The sequence below is a fragment of the Vanderwaltozyma polyspora genome, genomic scaffold (assembly GCF_000150035.1).
Source record: "Vanderwaltozyma polyspora DSM 70294 KpolScaffold543 genomic scaffold, whole genome shotgun sequence".
Taxonomy (NCBI): Eukaryota; Fungi; Ascomycota; class Saccharomycetes; order Saccharomycetales; family Saccharomycetaceae; genus Vanderwaltozyma; species Vanderwaltozyma polyspora.
Window position 1 is genome coordinate 55734 of NW_001834680.1, and position 16025 is coordinate 71758.

The following is a 16025-nucleotide window of genomic DNA, read 5'->3' on the forward strand; positions in this document are numbered from 1 at the left end:
ACTTTACAGAAGAAAAAAAAATTTTCATAGTGTGTGTTATCTGGTATATTTAACATTTGGTAGCGAGAGGAAGGGCATCCAATTTGGTGAGGGTAATAGTCTTGATATTAATGAAAGATGACAGTAAAGCCAGACCTATTTAAAGGACAAATCTCAACTACAATTAACGTTTGGATAATCGGATTGTTTTATTTTTAGCCTTTAATACATATTTTATCTACTGATTAGATATTTATCAACTGAATAATATATCTCCCTTTTGTCTTGAAGGAAATATACATCATAAAAATAGTCAAAGAGTTTGTATTTGCTATAAGGCTGCTTTGATGGAATTAAACAAACTAAAAAGCCTTTTAAATAGATTCTTTTACTTGTATTTGTGTTAGCACTACTTCTATTTTTTCTTTCACTAAAGTTTTCAACCATAAGCAATTAGTTTTACCCTATATGAAATAAATTTGACTAGTATTTAATTGAGGTGGAAACGGTTCACTGAAATGAAATTTTTAATAAAGTCTAAATACTGCAATTTATCATTAGTTGTAAGTTATATATCAGTTATTTATTATACAGATAAGTTCCTTCATAATTTTGAGGATATACCAAATATTTCATTTTTATAATATAGAAGTGGGATAAAGTCTAAGAAGGTGCCCGTTATCAATCTCTTATTCTTTAATGATATTACTATTTCTTTCTTTCTTTTTTTGTTTTACACTGGATTATGCATATATGTGGCATTATCTAAATGTCACCATTGTATTCTGCCAAACGTCTATTACATTCATTTAACATGACCTTTAATTTTGGGTTAGTTGGGAACAAGCTTAAACCTCTTTCACAATCAACACGAGCCAGGTTGTATTGTTTCAATTTTAAGTATGCATCAGTCTTTCTTAAGAAGATTTCCGGATCTAACAAACCTGTATTCAATAGCATTTCCAAATCTTGTAATGCCTCTAAATTTTTACCTAGAATCAATTCCAAATCGATCTTTTGACGTAACATGAATTGGACGTCTTGTAACTGAATTTGAAATGCTTCGTATGGTGCTCTTTTTCTTTGAGACATTTCAATTGCCAAAGTTAAGTTCTTCAAAGCTTCTTGCATTTTATTTTGTTTCATATTTTTAATACCAGTTTCAAACATATTTCTAATCATCTTAGATAAATTGTCATTTGGTTTTGGTGTAAAGTTTGGATTAGACTCTCCAATAATAGCGGTAGTCAATTTATTAATTTGATTAACATTAATACTTCTAGCATCTGTTAATTCATATTTTTTATCTATTTCAATAGATAATTGCTTAGAATTTCCATTATATGATAATTCAGTAGTCATTCTTTGTATATGTGTATATAATTTTTTATCCTTCTCAGGTTGTTTGGGCTCCTAGTTGGAATATCTCTAATAGAAGTAGGTACAGAACAGGAATTGTCTTTATAGCAATATTAACAGTTCCACAATTCAACTTATTGTAATATATTACTCAGAGTAATCTTGTACTTTTAACTTTAAGAGAGACTAGACTTGACAACTTTTAATCAATTATGTTCACTCGCATTACGTTCCTAACAACAGAAGAGCATTCGTGACAAATTATAAAAAATTTGTTCACATGATATAACAAGAGTCTGACTACAATATAAGAATGATTAATTAGTTATATGATTGATGCATTTGATTTTATTTAAGTATCTACTTTATTCTATTGAATTGAATTGTATAGTATTCTATATGGATTTATTCGATAATCTTAGAATTTCGTAATAATCTGTTACCAATTCGTAAATTTCAGGATCATTTTTAGTTATGTCTGGGTTAAAGTTTTTGGATTCAATGGTATCTTTTGAATCTGAACTTTGATCTATAAACCCTGATATTTCAAATGTTTCTAAGTTTAATACATTTTTGGAATATGTTATTTTATTTACCATCGATATAAAATCGATTAAATTCAATCGTAGGTTTACTAATTCGTTATATTTCCTTAACACACCAGATGATTCTAAAAACTTGTCTGGAGTAATCATCTCTGGTTCTAAAATATCATGTTCATCTATTGAAATATTTGAGTTGGTTCCCCATGTCAAATCGAGATCATCATTACCACTCCTTCGTAGGCTATTCGTAGATAATTTATTTCTTAATTCATCAATAGTAGATTGCAACTTATTCAATTTGACTTTATACGTTTTTGTTAACATGTTGTTAACATTAGAATTATTGGAATTATTGTTAAAATTTGCACTAGTAACTTGTTGAGTCGGAACTGTTGGTTTAGTAACTTTTTTTTGAGTTGGAAGATGCAATTTAATTAATTCTTTATCATTTGCTTCTTTTTGTTTAGCAACTGTGTTTAATTTTTGTTTTATTAACCTATTTTCTTGAGCAGTCTCAGATAATAATTTATTTTTATTATTTATCTCATTTAAAAGCCTACTTAAGGTATTGATAACTAGTTTTTTATCATCAATTTCTCCATTGAGCTCGATCTTCTTAGAATTCAAATCACTGCCATTGGTGTAATACCCTTTCAAGGACAGTTGTTCATTAACATATCTCAATGCATCTTCGATCTTATCAAAACGTTTACCTTGTAAACTATAATTGTCAACCATGGCATCAATATTCTTTTCAGCCCCAAGCAAAGCTAATATACAAATCCAACGTTCAATTGTTGCCTTAAATCAAACAAAAAATGTGAAAATTAATGATCCCAATAACTTGTATAGTTGCTCTAAAGTAATAAATTGAATCAAATCACAATCGGATGCATTCCGAATATAAATCCAATCAGGATCAAGGGTTCATTGGTCTTCATATTTGATATTATTTAAATAAGAAGAGTTTGAAGATTTTACCTTTTTTGGTAATAGACGGTATTGTCTCTATTAAGCATAGGATTTCGATTTTACCGATGTTACCCGGACTATCTCTATTAATGACAGTAAATTGGGTATGTTGTACAATTTGTCACTTAGCAAGTATAAATCAAAAATGTAATGATAGGAATATATATTAGAAGACTATATAATTTAAGCCTATGTCAAATGCAGACCACATTTTGCAGTCACTTTCCCTTACTTACAGAAGAACAAAAATAAAAATAAAAATAAATAAACTGTTTTATATTAAAAATATAATAGCCTGGCTATTTGATACAAAACTATAAACATTATTTGATGAAAAAATTATTATATTAATATTGTCCAGTAAATAAGCAAATAAAATAAAATATTACAGAATCTTGGAACACTTTCTATACAAAATCAAAATAATCTTGTATAACCCCCATCAAGGGGGATGAAAATTTAGGAAATCTGTCATAGTAAAGATAAAAAATAATAATGATGATGAATTAAAAATAGTTCCTATATGCCTCCATGCCCGCTAGATTACAACCTTTTGTTATTATTTTAGTATTAATATTTATATATTATCAGGAAAGTATTGGCGTCAGTTGCAATCAAGTAGGAAGCAATATGATTAGACTAGTCTTTTTTGATTGAATTAGATTTTTTCTTAAAGTTTCTCATTTTCAAATTAACATAACTTATTCTGTCCTTATCGTTGTCAAACTTTGGACAGTCTGCTAGAATTTGAACCAATCTCTTATTGAATCTTGAACTTTTCTTTTCATGTACTATACTCACATGTCTGTTATAAGAATCCCTCCTGATAAACACTTTGTCACAATATTCGGAGGGACAGTGAAGAACAGGATACATTTCATCGTTCAGGTTCAACTCTTCCTTTAATTTATTTGGAAGTTCATCCTTATGTTGAATGGCACAATGTCTTCTTAAATCTGATCTACGAGGGAGACCTAAAATTTTCCAAGGACACAATTTAAATGGACATTTATAAGCTCTTGTGATATTATATTGATCCATATGCTTTGCATATTCAAATACATTTGGATATGTAGATGGACAATGTGTACATTTATAATATCCTCTTTTTTGCTTTTTGCTTATATGCTCCATCAATTCTTCGTCCATGTATAATTGTTGTAGCAATGGAACTTTCATTGGCGTACTTGGTTGTCCAAAGTTTGGTATTGGGGTGAGATTACTGTTCATGTTATTTAATGCAGTTAAAGAATTCATGCTAATGTTACTATTGAGATTACTCAATCCATTCATATTGGTAACTTTGCTCATTTGAGAGTTTACACTCAAGTTACTGTTATTATTGCTGTGAAGGAAATTTCTATCATTATTTAAATGGTAGTTGTTTGACACACCAATTGGCATTGTCGTTAATGGACTGTTATTTCCAGTACCAGGTCTACTAGTAGGAAATGGAAGAATTGAATGTTGAAATGGCATTGTCATTGGTTGAGGTAGGACAGTTGGCTGCGACATAAAATTAGTTTGTTGTTGTTGCTGTTGCTGTTGCTGTTGCTGTTGCTGTTGTGGCTGTTGTTGGAAGTGTTGATGCATTTGTTGTTGAGGTTGATGTTGACCTTGCTGTGAGATTTGAGGTTGGCCATCTAATTCCTTTGGAGATATCATACCGGGCCCCATCAATCTATTTACATAGTCTTCTTGTTTCATGACATATTCTAAATCAAAAGGATATTCCTTTGGTATCTCCATCTCTCTTCCGGTCCTTACCTTACTCATATATATGTTACCATTATTTATGTTACCATAAGCAATGTTACTATTGCCAGTATTACCCATACCGTTGTTAGGATAACTGGGATAATTGTTGTTACTATGGATAGGATCAACTTGTTTCATGGCATTAAATTGATCTTGAAAAAATGGTGCTTCATGTATTTTAGTAGAGTGAACCAAAGGATTCAAAGGGAAATCTGGTTCTTGAGGCGTTTGATTCATTGTGTTCTTTTTGAGTTTAATATTTAAATTAAATTGATTTATATTTATAATAAGTTGGTCGATACAGTTTTCCTCTAACAATCTTTTTTAAAAATGACAGAGGGTCCAAAACTAAAACAATTTTTGTGGTTTAAATTAATATATTAATCTTATTGAAACGATAACAAAATTTTAAAGCTTGATAATAGCTTCTGATACTTTGAGGTTTGATATTAAAGATATTTCTAGCCAAAAGAATTAAATAAAGTGGTATATATTTTCAACCGATTAGCTAATTAATTGAAAACTGGTTTATATTTTTTTAATAATGTTATTATTATTATAATTATTTTTATTTTTACTACACACAATACACTGACAGAGGCGTTTGTCTTTCTAGATGTTCCTGTTAAAATGTATTCTTTCGAAGGTTCTATTGTACTATGATTTTTGTTTTAAATGTTCTATAGGCAATTTAAAATCAATGTATAAGATATAGTATATATACAAAATAAAATTAGAGCACACTCACGCTAGTACGGATACAAACAAATAGATCGGTAGACTTGCTGATTAGATCAAAATGTGCTGACTCTATTCTAATATTAGTACTTTATAATTAGCAAATGAAATATACTAGTGCCTTTAACAATACTCTGTATATATTTATGTCTATTTAAAAAAATATACTGAGTTAAGTACCTTAAAGCTCTGTTAAGAAGACAAAGGAAAGGTACAAATCGAAAAAGGGATTAAATACGATATGGGTTTTATCTTTATTCCCTTCGAAGCAACGCAAAGAATAACGAATACACGAACAAGACTAAAAAATGTTCGATTGTTAATTAAGAAAGTTGGTTACCATAACCAAGATATTATATATATATATATATATATATGTATATTTCATCTAGTCATAATTTCAATTAGTTTTTATAGAAAGGGAAACCACATTATGATTCTTGTAAATAATAACATATAGAATTTACTTCCCATTGATGTACATAATTACATGGCTTGATAACGACGCAGAAATGTGAATAGAAAATAACAAAAGTTAACAAGATGGTGAAGAGAAGAGAGAGGAAGTGAGAAAAGAGGTTGGTTACTACTGATAATATCAAATTAAAACAATTAAATTAAATTAAATTAAATTATATTATATTATTTGATTATTACTGCTTTAATTTCTTTGAGAATAATAAGTTTAGTAACACTCGTTCTTGGTAATCTTTAAGATGACTGACTGCCTGATTGCTTAATAACAATAAATTTAAGAGACAGAATAGAACAGAACATTGAAATTCGAGTGGATTACTGCATTAGACACATAGAAATTCAATATGTTTGTTGATTGAAATAACTTCCTAGGTAGCATTACCAACTACATATGGTACACATATACTTACATACATACATAAACTAAATTAAGAGAAAGAAGATTCATTGGGATTAAGACCTTACAATGGTTGTTGTAATCTTGGGGTTGCATAGAAATACTTGTGGTAGTACCACTGTTGGTTGGTAAGAAAGCTATTTCTAGGTGTGTTTCCGAACGTGGGAATTCAACATAAGCTCAGCTCTTTGTTAGGTTGATTACTATATTTCACTTTTCACTTTAATAATAAATTTTATTACAAAATGTATGTTTCTCCCTGATTCCTGAAGAACCCTTGTAGAGGGAGTGAGATAAATTCAAAATACCAATAGCAATAACATTAATTAAATAAAATTAATGTTCGAAATAAGAAGAAAAAGAAAACATAATGTAAAATTTTACAAGAGAGAGGAAGGGAAGACAGTCATTGAGTAACAAAAGTATGCAGCAGTAGCAGGATAAACAGCAGCAGCAACGACAACGATGATAACAATAACAACGACGACAACAATAACGACAACAACTGCAACAACTGCAACAACAACAACATCAATAACAGATTAACTATACCTCTGCACTTATAAGCCTGTCTCTCTCACTCTTTTACTGGTGAAAGAATTAAAAGAATAAAAGATGTATGAGTAACGAACTACCGTTATTGTTACTGATGATGATAGCAAAACTATTAATTTTAAGAATAGAAAGAAATGAATTAAAAAGACCAGAAAAAATCTAAAACCAAAAACTATGTAGTGTTTGGTTGTCTCTTTTACCCACAGAGATGGAGAAACATTTGAATATTCTAAACCTACGTTACTAAATCAATCGTAGTTCAACTTCATTCTACGACTAAAAGTTACAGTCAAACATTGGAATCATAAACATAGATATTCTTTAACTAATGCAGCATGGCTTATCTGACCAAGAAGATACTGGGAAAGCAAAAAGAAATACCAACCAACTGTTAGAACTTCCACCACTTCTAAATCAATACGTGATGTGATGTAGTTTTTAACATGATGGCGATAGTAAAAAATATTAGAAGAAGAAACCAGAGAAAGTATAACGAAAACCAGTGCGAAAGCTAAAACTAAAACTAAAACTAAAACTAAAACTAAAACTAAAACTAAAACTAAAATCAAACCTCCAAAATAAAAAAAAATTATTTAGGCTATTTAGGATGAATTCAAGTACAATACCGTCTCACATCTTGTTGTCACTATATGTAATTTTATGTTTCTTTTCGAGACAACTAAGAGATGACTGTACTTACTCCTACGAATTAGGCAACCAGGCCAAGAAGCTTTTGAAGGTTGTAAAAAGCTATAGCAACATTGACGGGAGAACCAAAGGTTTAGTGACCTCTCAAAGTTTGATGATGTATGGATATGTACGAACAAGTTTTAAGGATTGATCAGTGGTTTAGACGTATGTCCAGCAGGTAGCCCTTTTTCAGGTAGAAGTAAAGTCAGAAAGCCTATAGAAACTTGAAATTCAGGATATAGAGAAAAATTACGACAGTTGAAACAAAGTAAAGTAGAAAAAGAACGAGATATATGGAAATAGTTGAGAGAGAGAGAGGGGGGACACGGGTAGACGGATTATTTCAATGCAGCAACTATTGTGTTGCATATTTGATAAATTTGATTTTGTTTAACATAGCATATGGAATAGATTGAGGAAAGTGCAAGACCTGTTTTATTTAAAAAAAAAAAAGAAATACTAGCCATTGATAATACAACTACAACATTTAAAGCGAAACAAGGTCAGACAAACTGCAACAATAATACTAGTTAAAAGAAAATACTATCAATGTTTCACGGAACCTCAAGATTAAAAGGGAGAGGGGGAGGGGGTGTTAAGGAATGGCTAGGGAAAATTGCAAAATTCTCACTTGTACATATTTTTTTTGGAGTCTTTTGGAGTGTTATTGAGGTTTGCTTATTTTAATTACTACAAATTCAACTTCAATTGTTTGTTTTTGACCTTTGTTTGGTCGTTGATAAATAATTATCATTTTTAGCTATTGTTTCGTTTTTGTCTTGAATCTAAAACTTCCTTTCACTCTTGGAGAAAAGAAAACCGAGTTGAACATCCTAATGTCTGACTGAGGTTTACGAAGTATTAACAACTGATACCTCGGTGTAAAATTGATATAGTGAAGCGATTTATGAATGAACCGTATCCATTGAATGAAGTTCAACCCCTCCTTTTTGATCTAACAATAATTCCTCTTGTTCTGTATCCTTTTTCGTTTCTTCTTATCCGATCTATCGTTTTTATTATTCTAGAGCATCCTCAGCTCTGGCTGTTCGTGTTAATTTCTACATCATGTTATGTTTTACATCATGTTAATTTTTACACCATGTTAATTTTTACACCATGTTTTTTTTTACAGCAAGGTTGGAAAAAAAGTAAAATAAAAGTAACAGATCATATATTCAGCTAGCAAGGTTTAATTGTTATACCCTGTATGCAATTGAAAGGTATCTGAACCTCTTCTAAAACTAAAGTGTTCGGTTATTCTAGGATCCGAACTTCTTTGCCCAGAAGGGGGGACATAGAACTTTTAAAAGTAATGGTGCAAGAATTAATTAATTGAATCAGTGACCACTCTAAGCTGCAGCCAGGAATGGGGTAAACAATAAAATATGTTGTCATTTTGTTTCTTTCTTGAATTAGAAATTATAAGCAGTGTAAAATTCTTCTAATTACAATATTATTTACTTAGTGGTATTGAGATAACTAGATCATCTATACCTCAAAAATCTAAAAGTTAATCATTAATATTAAAAACTTGACTGAGGGTGGGGAGGTTCCTATTTCATACAAATTCTTATTTCATGATGTACATCCAATAAGAAAGAAATAATGAGGTTAGGAAATAATTGATGCAGAACGAAAGATAATGAGATTAACATTTTTATCTAATCTGAACATTTTGTTGCATAAGGGCTTTGAAAATAGGAAACTTATATCATCAATGGGGGTATTTTATCTTATTTCTTGTCTGAATGCTTAGCTATTATTCCTTGAATTTTTGATCTAAGAAATTCTATTGGAAGAACGCCCCTAGAAGTAAGCAAATAGTAATTAAAAGCAACGTAATAATAAGATCAACTTTATCTTTGCCTATAATTAAAAGTGAAACAAGAATCAGGTGTTTAAAGCATTTAATTAATAAAATAAAATTATTAAATTATTGAAATATAGATTTGGTTGTAAGAACCGTGACATAAAGGTTTATTCGTTAAAAACTCATGGCATGTCTAAATAAAAAAATAATATAATTATATGTACAACATTTTTACTTTATTATTCCCCCTCTTTAGATCTAGTAACATTGAAGTCAAAACCATGAACCAAATCCAATGATATTTGACAACAAGTATTCTAGTTCCAAATTCAGTAAAAAAAATAATTTATAACAGGATGTGGGGGGGTATTAAACAATTACCAGACATACACATCATTTAAATGTGTGTACTTGATTTGAATATGCATTTTAGTCAATTCAATTGACATCGTTAAGCAGAATACTCATATAGTAATGTACAAAATAGAGAAAACTGTAGTGTTAAGATAAAAACAGAAACAAAAACAAAAACGACCAATAAAAAATACTAAAACAAGATCATATCCAATCACTAAATATCAAGTTCCCAGAACTATTTATAGAAGTGACAATTGCATTTCATTTGATTTAGTTATAATAATATCAATTTTTCTTGTTTATTGGTTTTCTGGTCTTAGCTTTCTAACTTCCTTACCAACCCTCCAGATTTCCATGTTTCTGATAGTTTGTAATTCAGATTCTAATTTTTCTCTGTAATCAGGTTGAGAGTTGAATTCCAATGATCTCTTAGTTTCTGAACCGTTCTTGGTAGATTCGTATAAGTCTTCGAAAACAGGTTTCAAGGCATCCTTAAAGATTGGGTACCAATCCAAAGCACCTCTTCTGGCGGTAGTAGAACAAGCATCGTACATGTAATCCATACCGTATTTACCGATTAAAGGATATAGAGATTGAGTAGCTTCTTCGACAGTTTCGTTGAAAGCTTCAGATGGGGAGTGACCATTTTCTCTCAAGACTTCGTATTGAGCCAAGAACATACCATGGATACCACCCATTAAACAACCTCTTTCACCGTATAAATCAGAAACGACTTCCTTTTCGAAAGTAGTTTGGTAAACGTAACCAGAACCAATGGCAACGGCTAAAGCTTGAGCCTTTTCATGAGCCTTACCAGAGACATCATTCCAAACAGCGTAAGAAGAGTTAATACCACGACCTTCCTTGAAAAGAGATCTGACGGTTCTACCGGAACCCTTTGGAGCAACCAAGATGACATCGATATCCTTTGGAGGTTCGACATGAGTCAAGTCGTTGAAGACAGGGGAGAAACCGTGAGAGAAGTACAAAGTCTTTTCTTTAGTTAGCAAAGGCTTCAAAGCAGTCCAAGTTTCTGATTGAGCAGCATCTGACAATAAGTTCATCACATAAGTACCTTGTTTGACAGCTTCTTCGACTTCGAACAAGTTTTCACCTGGGACCCAACCGTCTTCAATGGCAGCTTTCCAAGAGGCACCGTTTTTTCTAACACCGATGATGACGTTTAAACCGTTGTCTCTTAAGTTTAGACCTTGACCGTAACCTTGAGAACCGTAACCGATCAAAGCAAAAGTATCATTTTTGAAATAGTCTAATAACTTTTCCTTTGGCCAGTCAGCTCTTTCGTAGACAGTTTCTACAGAACCACCGAAATTGATTTGTTTCAAACCACGAGTAGTGATCATTGGAGTTAGCAATTTCTTTTGGGCTTGGAAAGAGGAAGCATTGGTTCTTAAACCATTGTTTAAAGAACGAGCAGCCAAGGCCATGGTTCTCTTTGAAGTGATAACACGAGAGTTACAGATCAATCTAGCAGTTTGAGTTCTCAACATTGTGAAATAGGGGGAAAAAGTTGTGAATGTGTGAGTATGTGAATGTGTTTGAATTAACTATGATGTTGAAGGTATAAGAAAATTGAGTTTTCTTAAACTGGTATATTTTTTTTTTCTTTTCTATTATAGAGAGAAGAGAATAGGAATAGAATTGACTATAATTGTTATTTATTATAGAGAATAGGTTTCAAATTTCAACAACAGTAAGGAGAGATATAGTGAAGTTGATGAGTAGAGAGAGAGAAGGAAAAGTTTTTAAATTTATTTTTTCCAGAATTTAGTACTTTTTTTTATATCAAAAGGATATCTCTAAATGAGTAAAAGAGTAAGAGTAAGAGATGAAAATTTTAGGAGAGAGGTGAGTAATTATGAGAGAGGTCGTTTGAACAGGAATAGGAAGATAGAGGGATTAGATCGAATTGGATTATAAAGTTGACTAGATGGATACCAGATAGTCTGATGCGGGTTGGTAGAGCCAGAGTGAGAATATGCTATGAGATGGGTATGGGTAGTGTATTAGTATTAGGATAGGACGGTACTGTTTGTTATCCAAATTCATCATATCATATGAGAAAAGGAGAGAGTGAAAATTTTCATGTCGAGAGAGAGATAGAAAGCGCAATCAATCAATTGGTGGTAGAAGTTGTTGTCATCATCATGCGGTTTTGGATGTTTCTTACGACCAGCTGTTGTGGTTTGTTCGGAGAGGGAGACAGAAACGTTATCTGATTACGTTGGCATATCCGGGTAACTATCCTATTACTGGAATAAGGTCTGGTGGTGGTATAGAAATTATGGGAAGGGAGAGTGGCAGGGAGGGTAAGTAAAGTAAAATGATAGCTAGGAGTCAGATTTAGTGCTTGTGCTTGTGCCTGTGCTTGTGCCTGTGCTTCACAGTTAGTTTCATATCAAAGTATAGAAAAGGAAACTTGTTCATTTAAATGAGTCAGCCACTTATCAATTGAATATATTTATTTGCAGTTCAATTATCTGCTAGTGTATTCTGCGTGTGTGGTACAGGGGAAGAAGTTGATCGATGTCTGTCTGTCTGTCTCTATGTATGTGCCGTAACCGGCGGGTCTTGCCCTGTATAGAACCGGTTCCGGACAAGAGCAACTTCGACTTGGCTCGGACAGGCAACAGTATGCGGCCAGCGGAACAGGATTTTATGATGATTTTGGAGTATGGAGTCGCTATATACGAAGACCATGTGATTCATGATATACGATTGGAGGGCGCGTTAGGAAATTTGGAACGTCATAGTATTTTGTGACACATACTCTGCTCAGTTTCAGACACAGTTCTTAATACATCAATTATATCACGTCTATCAATTATATCTAAACTATATTATATCTATGTCTTCTTCTTATTACGAAGGACCTCGTCTAAAGGTGTATCTTCGAAAGGCTTGTGCACACTTAGATTTAGGTTTGAAGTGGCCATGTTACTCAAATTGGCAATCGTGAAAGCAGTAGAATCATCTACTATATGTTGCTGATCATCATACGTCCATTCCAGCTTAGAAAAAGTTTTCTTTGCATTAACCGATGTTACAGCAAATGATAACAGGTAATCCATTACTACTGGCAAATATTCGTGAGACGAAACTTCAGTATTCTTGCTTCTTGTACATTCTCGGTAGAACTTTTGTATTTCTAAATAGGCTTCAAGTTCAACCAAAAAAATTTCAGATTTTATAATATCCAATTTTCTTTCAGGGTTACTATCGATCTTCATAATCCTCTTATAACTATCTTTTCCCTCTGATTTTTCTCTTTCAATGTTTTTCTTCTTGCATATCTCTGCCAGGCGAGTATCGTATTGTTGACGATAAAAATCTATGTATTCCCTCATTTCATCTTTTATTTTAACAATAAGATGACGTCTTACTGCATCTGATACTCCTTTCTTGGAATTAAATTCTTCATTACCTGAGGGAATTTCGTCGTCGAAAATATCATATGTAGAGTCAATAAGTGTTTCATTAACTTTGACACCCTCGGATTCTTGGAAATCGAACTTGCCTAGTTGCATTAGAATATTGGCAAACCGAGATATAGGATTTAATTTCTCTTTAAACTCATCTTCATAATATTTGAATACATCCTGTTTGAAAGGATATAATGGTGTGCAAGTGTATATAACGTCGAAATTAGCCCTAGCCTGTTGTAAATACTTGTCTACTAATTTAACCGCCGGAGACAAATCTATCCTATCATTTTCCATCTCTTTTAGTAATTGACTAGAATCCGTTATAGTTGACTTGGCAAAAAGAAGTGTACGAATATAAACTGATGATAAACTAATATTCTGAGACATAAACCTGACTAACTGTTCAAGGGGACTCAGTATATTCACTAGCAATTCGGCTATTTCAAAATCGTATATATCCAATTCGTTAGTTACAGGGTTTTCAGTAGTTCTACAATGCTCGAAAAATCTAAAGATATCCACCTGGTTATCAACAAATGTCTTTAAAATATTGTGTTTTATATCCCATCTCTCCGAACTGTAAGAAGGTATCTGTTTTGATACGAATTGCTTATATAAGGACAACTTAACTTCAGATTTCTTCAATTCTGTACCTAACCTAATCAATTTAGCAAGAACTGTAGGGGATCGTCCAGCAAATGGGTCAGAAACCAAAGGAGGTATATCTAACCTTGAGGATACGGGAATATCATTTGATTCATCTTCAGTCAAATAAGCATCTAAGCTATCTTCAGAGGAGGAATCTTGTAAACATATGCATTTTATAACTTCTTCGCAAATAAGGCCTAAAATGTGGTATAAGCATTCGACATGACCCGCATAGACAGGATATTTTGGATTTCCAACTAGTTCAGAACTGCATTGCAAAATATCAGATGCGTTATCTGTGCAAGTATTTGTCCACAGATCATTTGCTTTGTACTCATCGCACACTGAAACTAGTAACTGTCTATGATATGGTTTTGTTTTAGATTCAGACTTTGTATATTTAGCCTGAAAAGTACCCTTCTTGTAGGAGCCCATAGTCAAACTAAAAATTACTGAGGAATATGATATACCTGTATCTGCCTTCCAATCGTCCAATTCCATGCTTACATATGGAGGTACAACAATGCTCAGTTTACTAATCCTAGAATGGATTTCAGATTCTAAACTAACATGTTTAAGCGGGTATTCAATAACGACATTATGTCTAAAAGAATCATATTTTTCTAATTGTAGTTGAAAATATTCTACTATTTTATCCGAGGCTTTTTTAACAATTTCTGATGCTTGTTTTCTATTATTTTCAATTGAAAACCCTTTGACATGTTTCTTAAATATTAATCTGATATCCTTACTTTCCCACATTGAAAGAGGAAAACCATGTTGGGCAAAAACTAATGCAAACTCCTCGAATGGTGAAAGAGTATCGGAAGAATTTCTGTATACTTTGTTCATCATATTTAAAATATTCTGAGATTTTTTTTGCTCTTGGAATAGTCTTCTAACTGGAGAATGCTCACGATTCAAACAATCCATAATGTTTGGTAAATTATAAGCTAATGGATGTTCATTTTTAATATGTTTTTCACAGTATTCAGCGCCTCGCTTACTCAGTTGCCTGTCATCCATAAATTTTATATCTTTATTACAAATCGTATTACCATTAGAAACTTGGCAGTAACGGATCTTCCTATTATCATGTTTCTCAGCAAAAACTAGTGGATACTTGCTTGCATTCTTTTTAGGTGCTCTGATCATTCTCAAAGAATTTGGATCAATGTGTTGGTTATATGTAAACTTGAATTTTGGAATATTCACAATTCCCCCAGAGTTTACACAACTGCCAACAATTATGTTATCATCAATTGTGTCATCGGTATTGTTGGTACGAAATGCTGAGCCATCATTTAGACCATGACTATTAACAACAGTTTGATTTTCAGAAGTACCTACTCTGTCTCTTTCTTGGGTTGGTCGATGAGACTTCAATGATTTCATCGTCACTTCTAATTTTATCTTCACCTTTAATTTCAACCATTTCGTTAGTTCTATCTTGGTCAGTGATTGGATCTTGTTGCTGGTTGTCTGCTGCTCAATTAACTGGATTGTATAGTTTAACTTCTTGTATTGTAAGCTCATCTCTTTGTTATACGTCCAGGTGAAGCGTCTTGCATTTAACTGCCCAAAAGGGAAATTTCATATTTTTCAGTGTTTTTTCTTTTTTTTGGGCAGACGGCTAGATCTCGCTGAGAAAGGTGCGCAGCCGTGGGGGACAATACAGACACACACTACAAATCAGACCAAAAGCCTCTCAAATCATCACGTTGTAGCACACTGGAACAACCTGTTGTTAGTCCAGATGCATTCATTCCTAAATGGTGGGGTTGCACCAATGCCACTACATCACAAATGTAGTGCCAGCAGTGACGTTTCTCGAATAACAGTCGCCAAAACTAGCTTCGATTGCATTTCTTGTTATAAAGTACCCATGTAACAAATAAGAATAAACCCCAAGTGAATATTGTCAACGTGCTGGTAATACTGATAATCCAAGTACATTCTATTGGAATACCATATACATTACCTGAACAAGAGAGAGAGATGCGTCAGTGTTTGGATCCATATCGTACATAGGTATAATTAGGAATTTCAAGCACGTGACTATCACATGCCAATATCTTGCGTCCAGCCAGCCAGGGCAATTTTGGTCATTTGATCATTTAACTACTAAAAGAAAAGATTTTATGACATTGTTACCCGAACATGCTCTCCCTCAACGGTGTTCCCCATCCAATCTGTAACACAAGAAAGTGAAAAATAAATTGATAAATAGACGTAAGAAATTCAGGAATGGTTTTTCGAAGCCACGTGAACGCAAACTCTACGATAACAGG

General features: G+C 32.4%; 5 protein-coding genes across 5 annotated transcripts; all 5 read right to left on the bottom strand.

Annotated features, from left to right (window-relative positions):
* Nucleotides 1–744: 744 nt before the first annotated feature.
* Nucleotides 745–1341, bottom strand: SEC72 (Sec63 complex subunit SEC72; the record flags this gene model as incomplete). The annotated part of the gene is made up of 1 exon (XM_001646005.1): nt 745–1341. One exon carries the CDS (start codon nt 1339–1341, stop codon nt 745–747), a length of 597 nt encoding a protein of 198 aa, XP_001646055.1.
* Nucleotides 1342–1733: 392 nt separating this feature from the next.
* On the bottom strand, nt 1734–2621 carry Kpol_543p28 (uncharacterized protein; the record flags this gene model as incomplete). The annotated part of the gene is made up of 1 exon (XM_001646006.1): nt 1734–2621. The coding sequence occupies one exon, from the start codon at nt 2619–2621 to the stop codon at nt 1734–1736; it is 888 nt and encodes a 295-aa protein (XP_001646056.1).
* Nucleotides 2622–3494: 873 nt separating this feature from the next.
* On the bottom strand, nt 3495–4850 carry RME1 (Rme1p; the record flags this gene model as incomplete). Its single annotated transcript, XM_001646007.1, has 1 exon — nt 3495–4850. One exon carries the CDS (start codon nt 4848–4850, stop codon nt 3495–3497), a length of 1356 nt encoding a protein of 451 aa, XP_001646057.1.
* Nucleotides 4851–9939: 5089 nt separating this feature from the next.
* On the bottom strand, nt 9940–11151 carry ILV5 (ketol-acid reductoisomerase; the record flags this gene model as incomplete). Its single annotated transcript, XM_001646008.1, has 1 exon — nt 9940–11151. One exon carries the CDS (start codon nt 11149–11151, stop codon nt 9940–9942), a length of 1212 nt encoding a protein of 403 aa, XP_001646058.1.
* A 1356-nt stretch (nt 11152–12507) lies between these two features.
* Kpol_543p31 (uncharacterized protein) lies at nt 12508–15270 on the bottom strand (the record flags this gene model as incomplete). The annotated part of the gene is made up of 1 exon (XM_001646009.1): nt 12508–15270. One exon carries the CDS (start codon nt 15268–15270, stop codon nt 12508–12510), a length of 2763 nt encoding a protein of 920 aa, XP_001646059.1.
* Nucleotides 15271–16025: the final 755 nt, after the last annotated feature.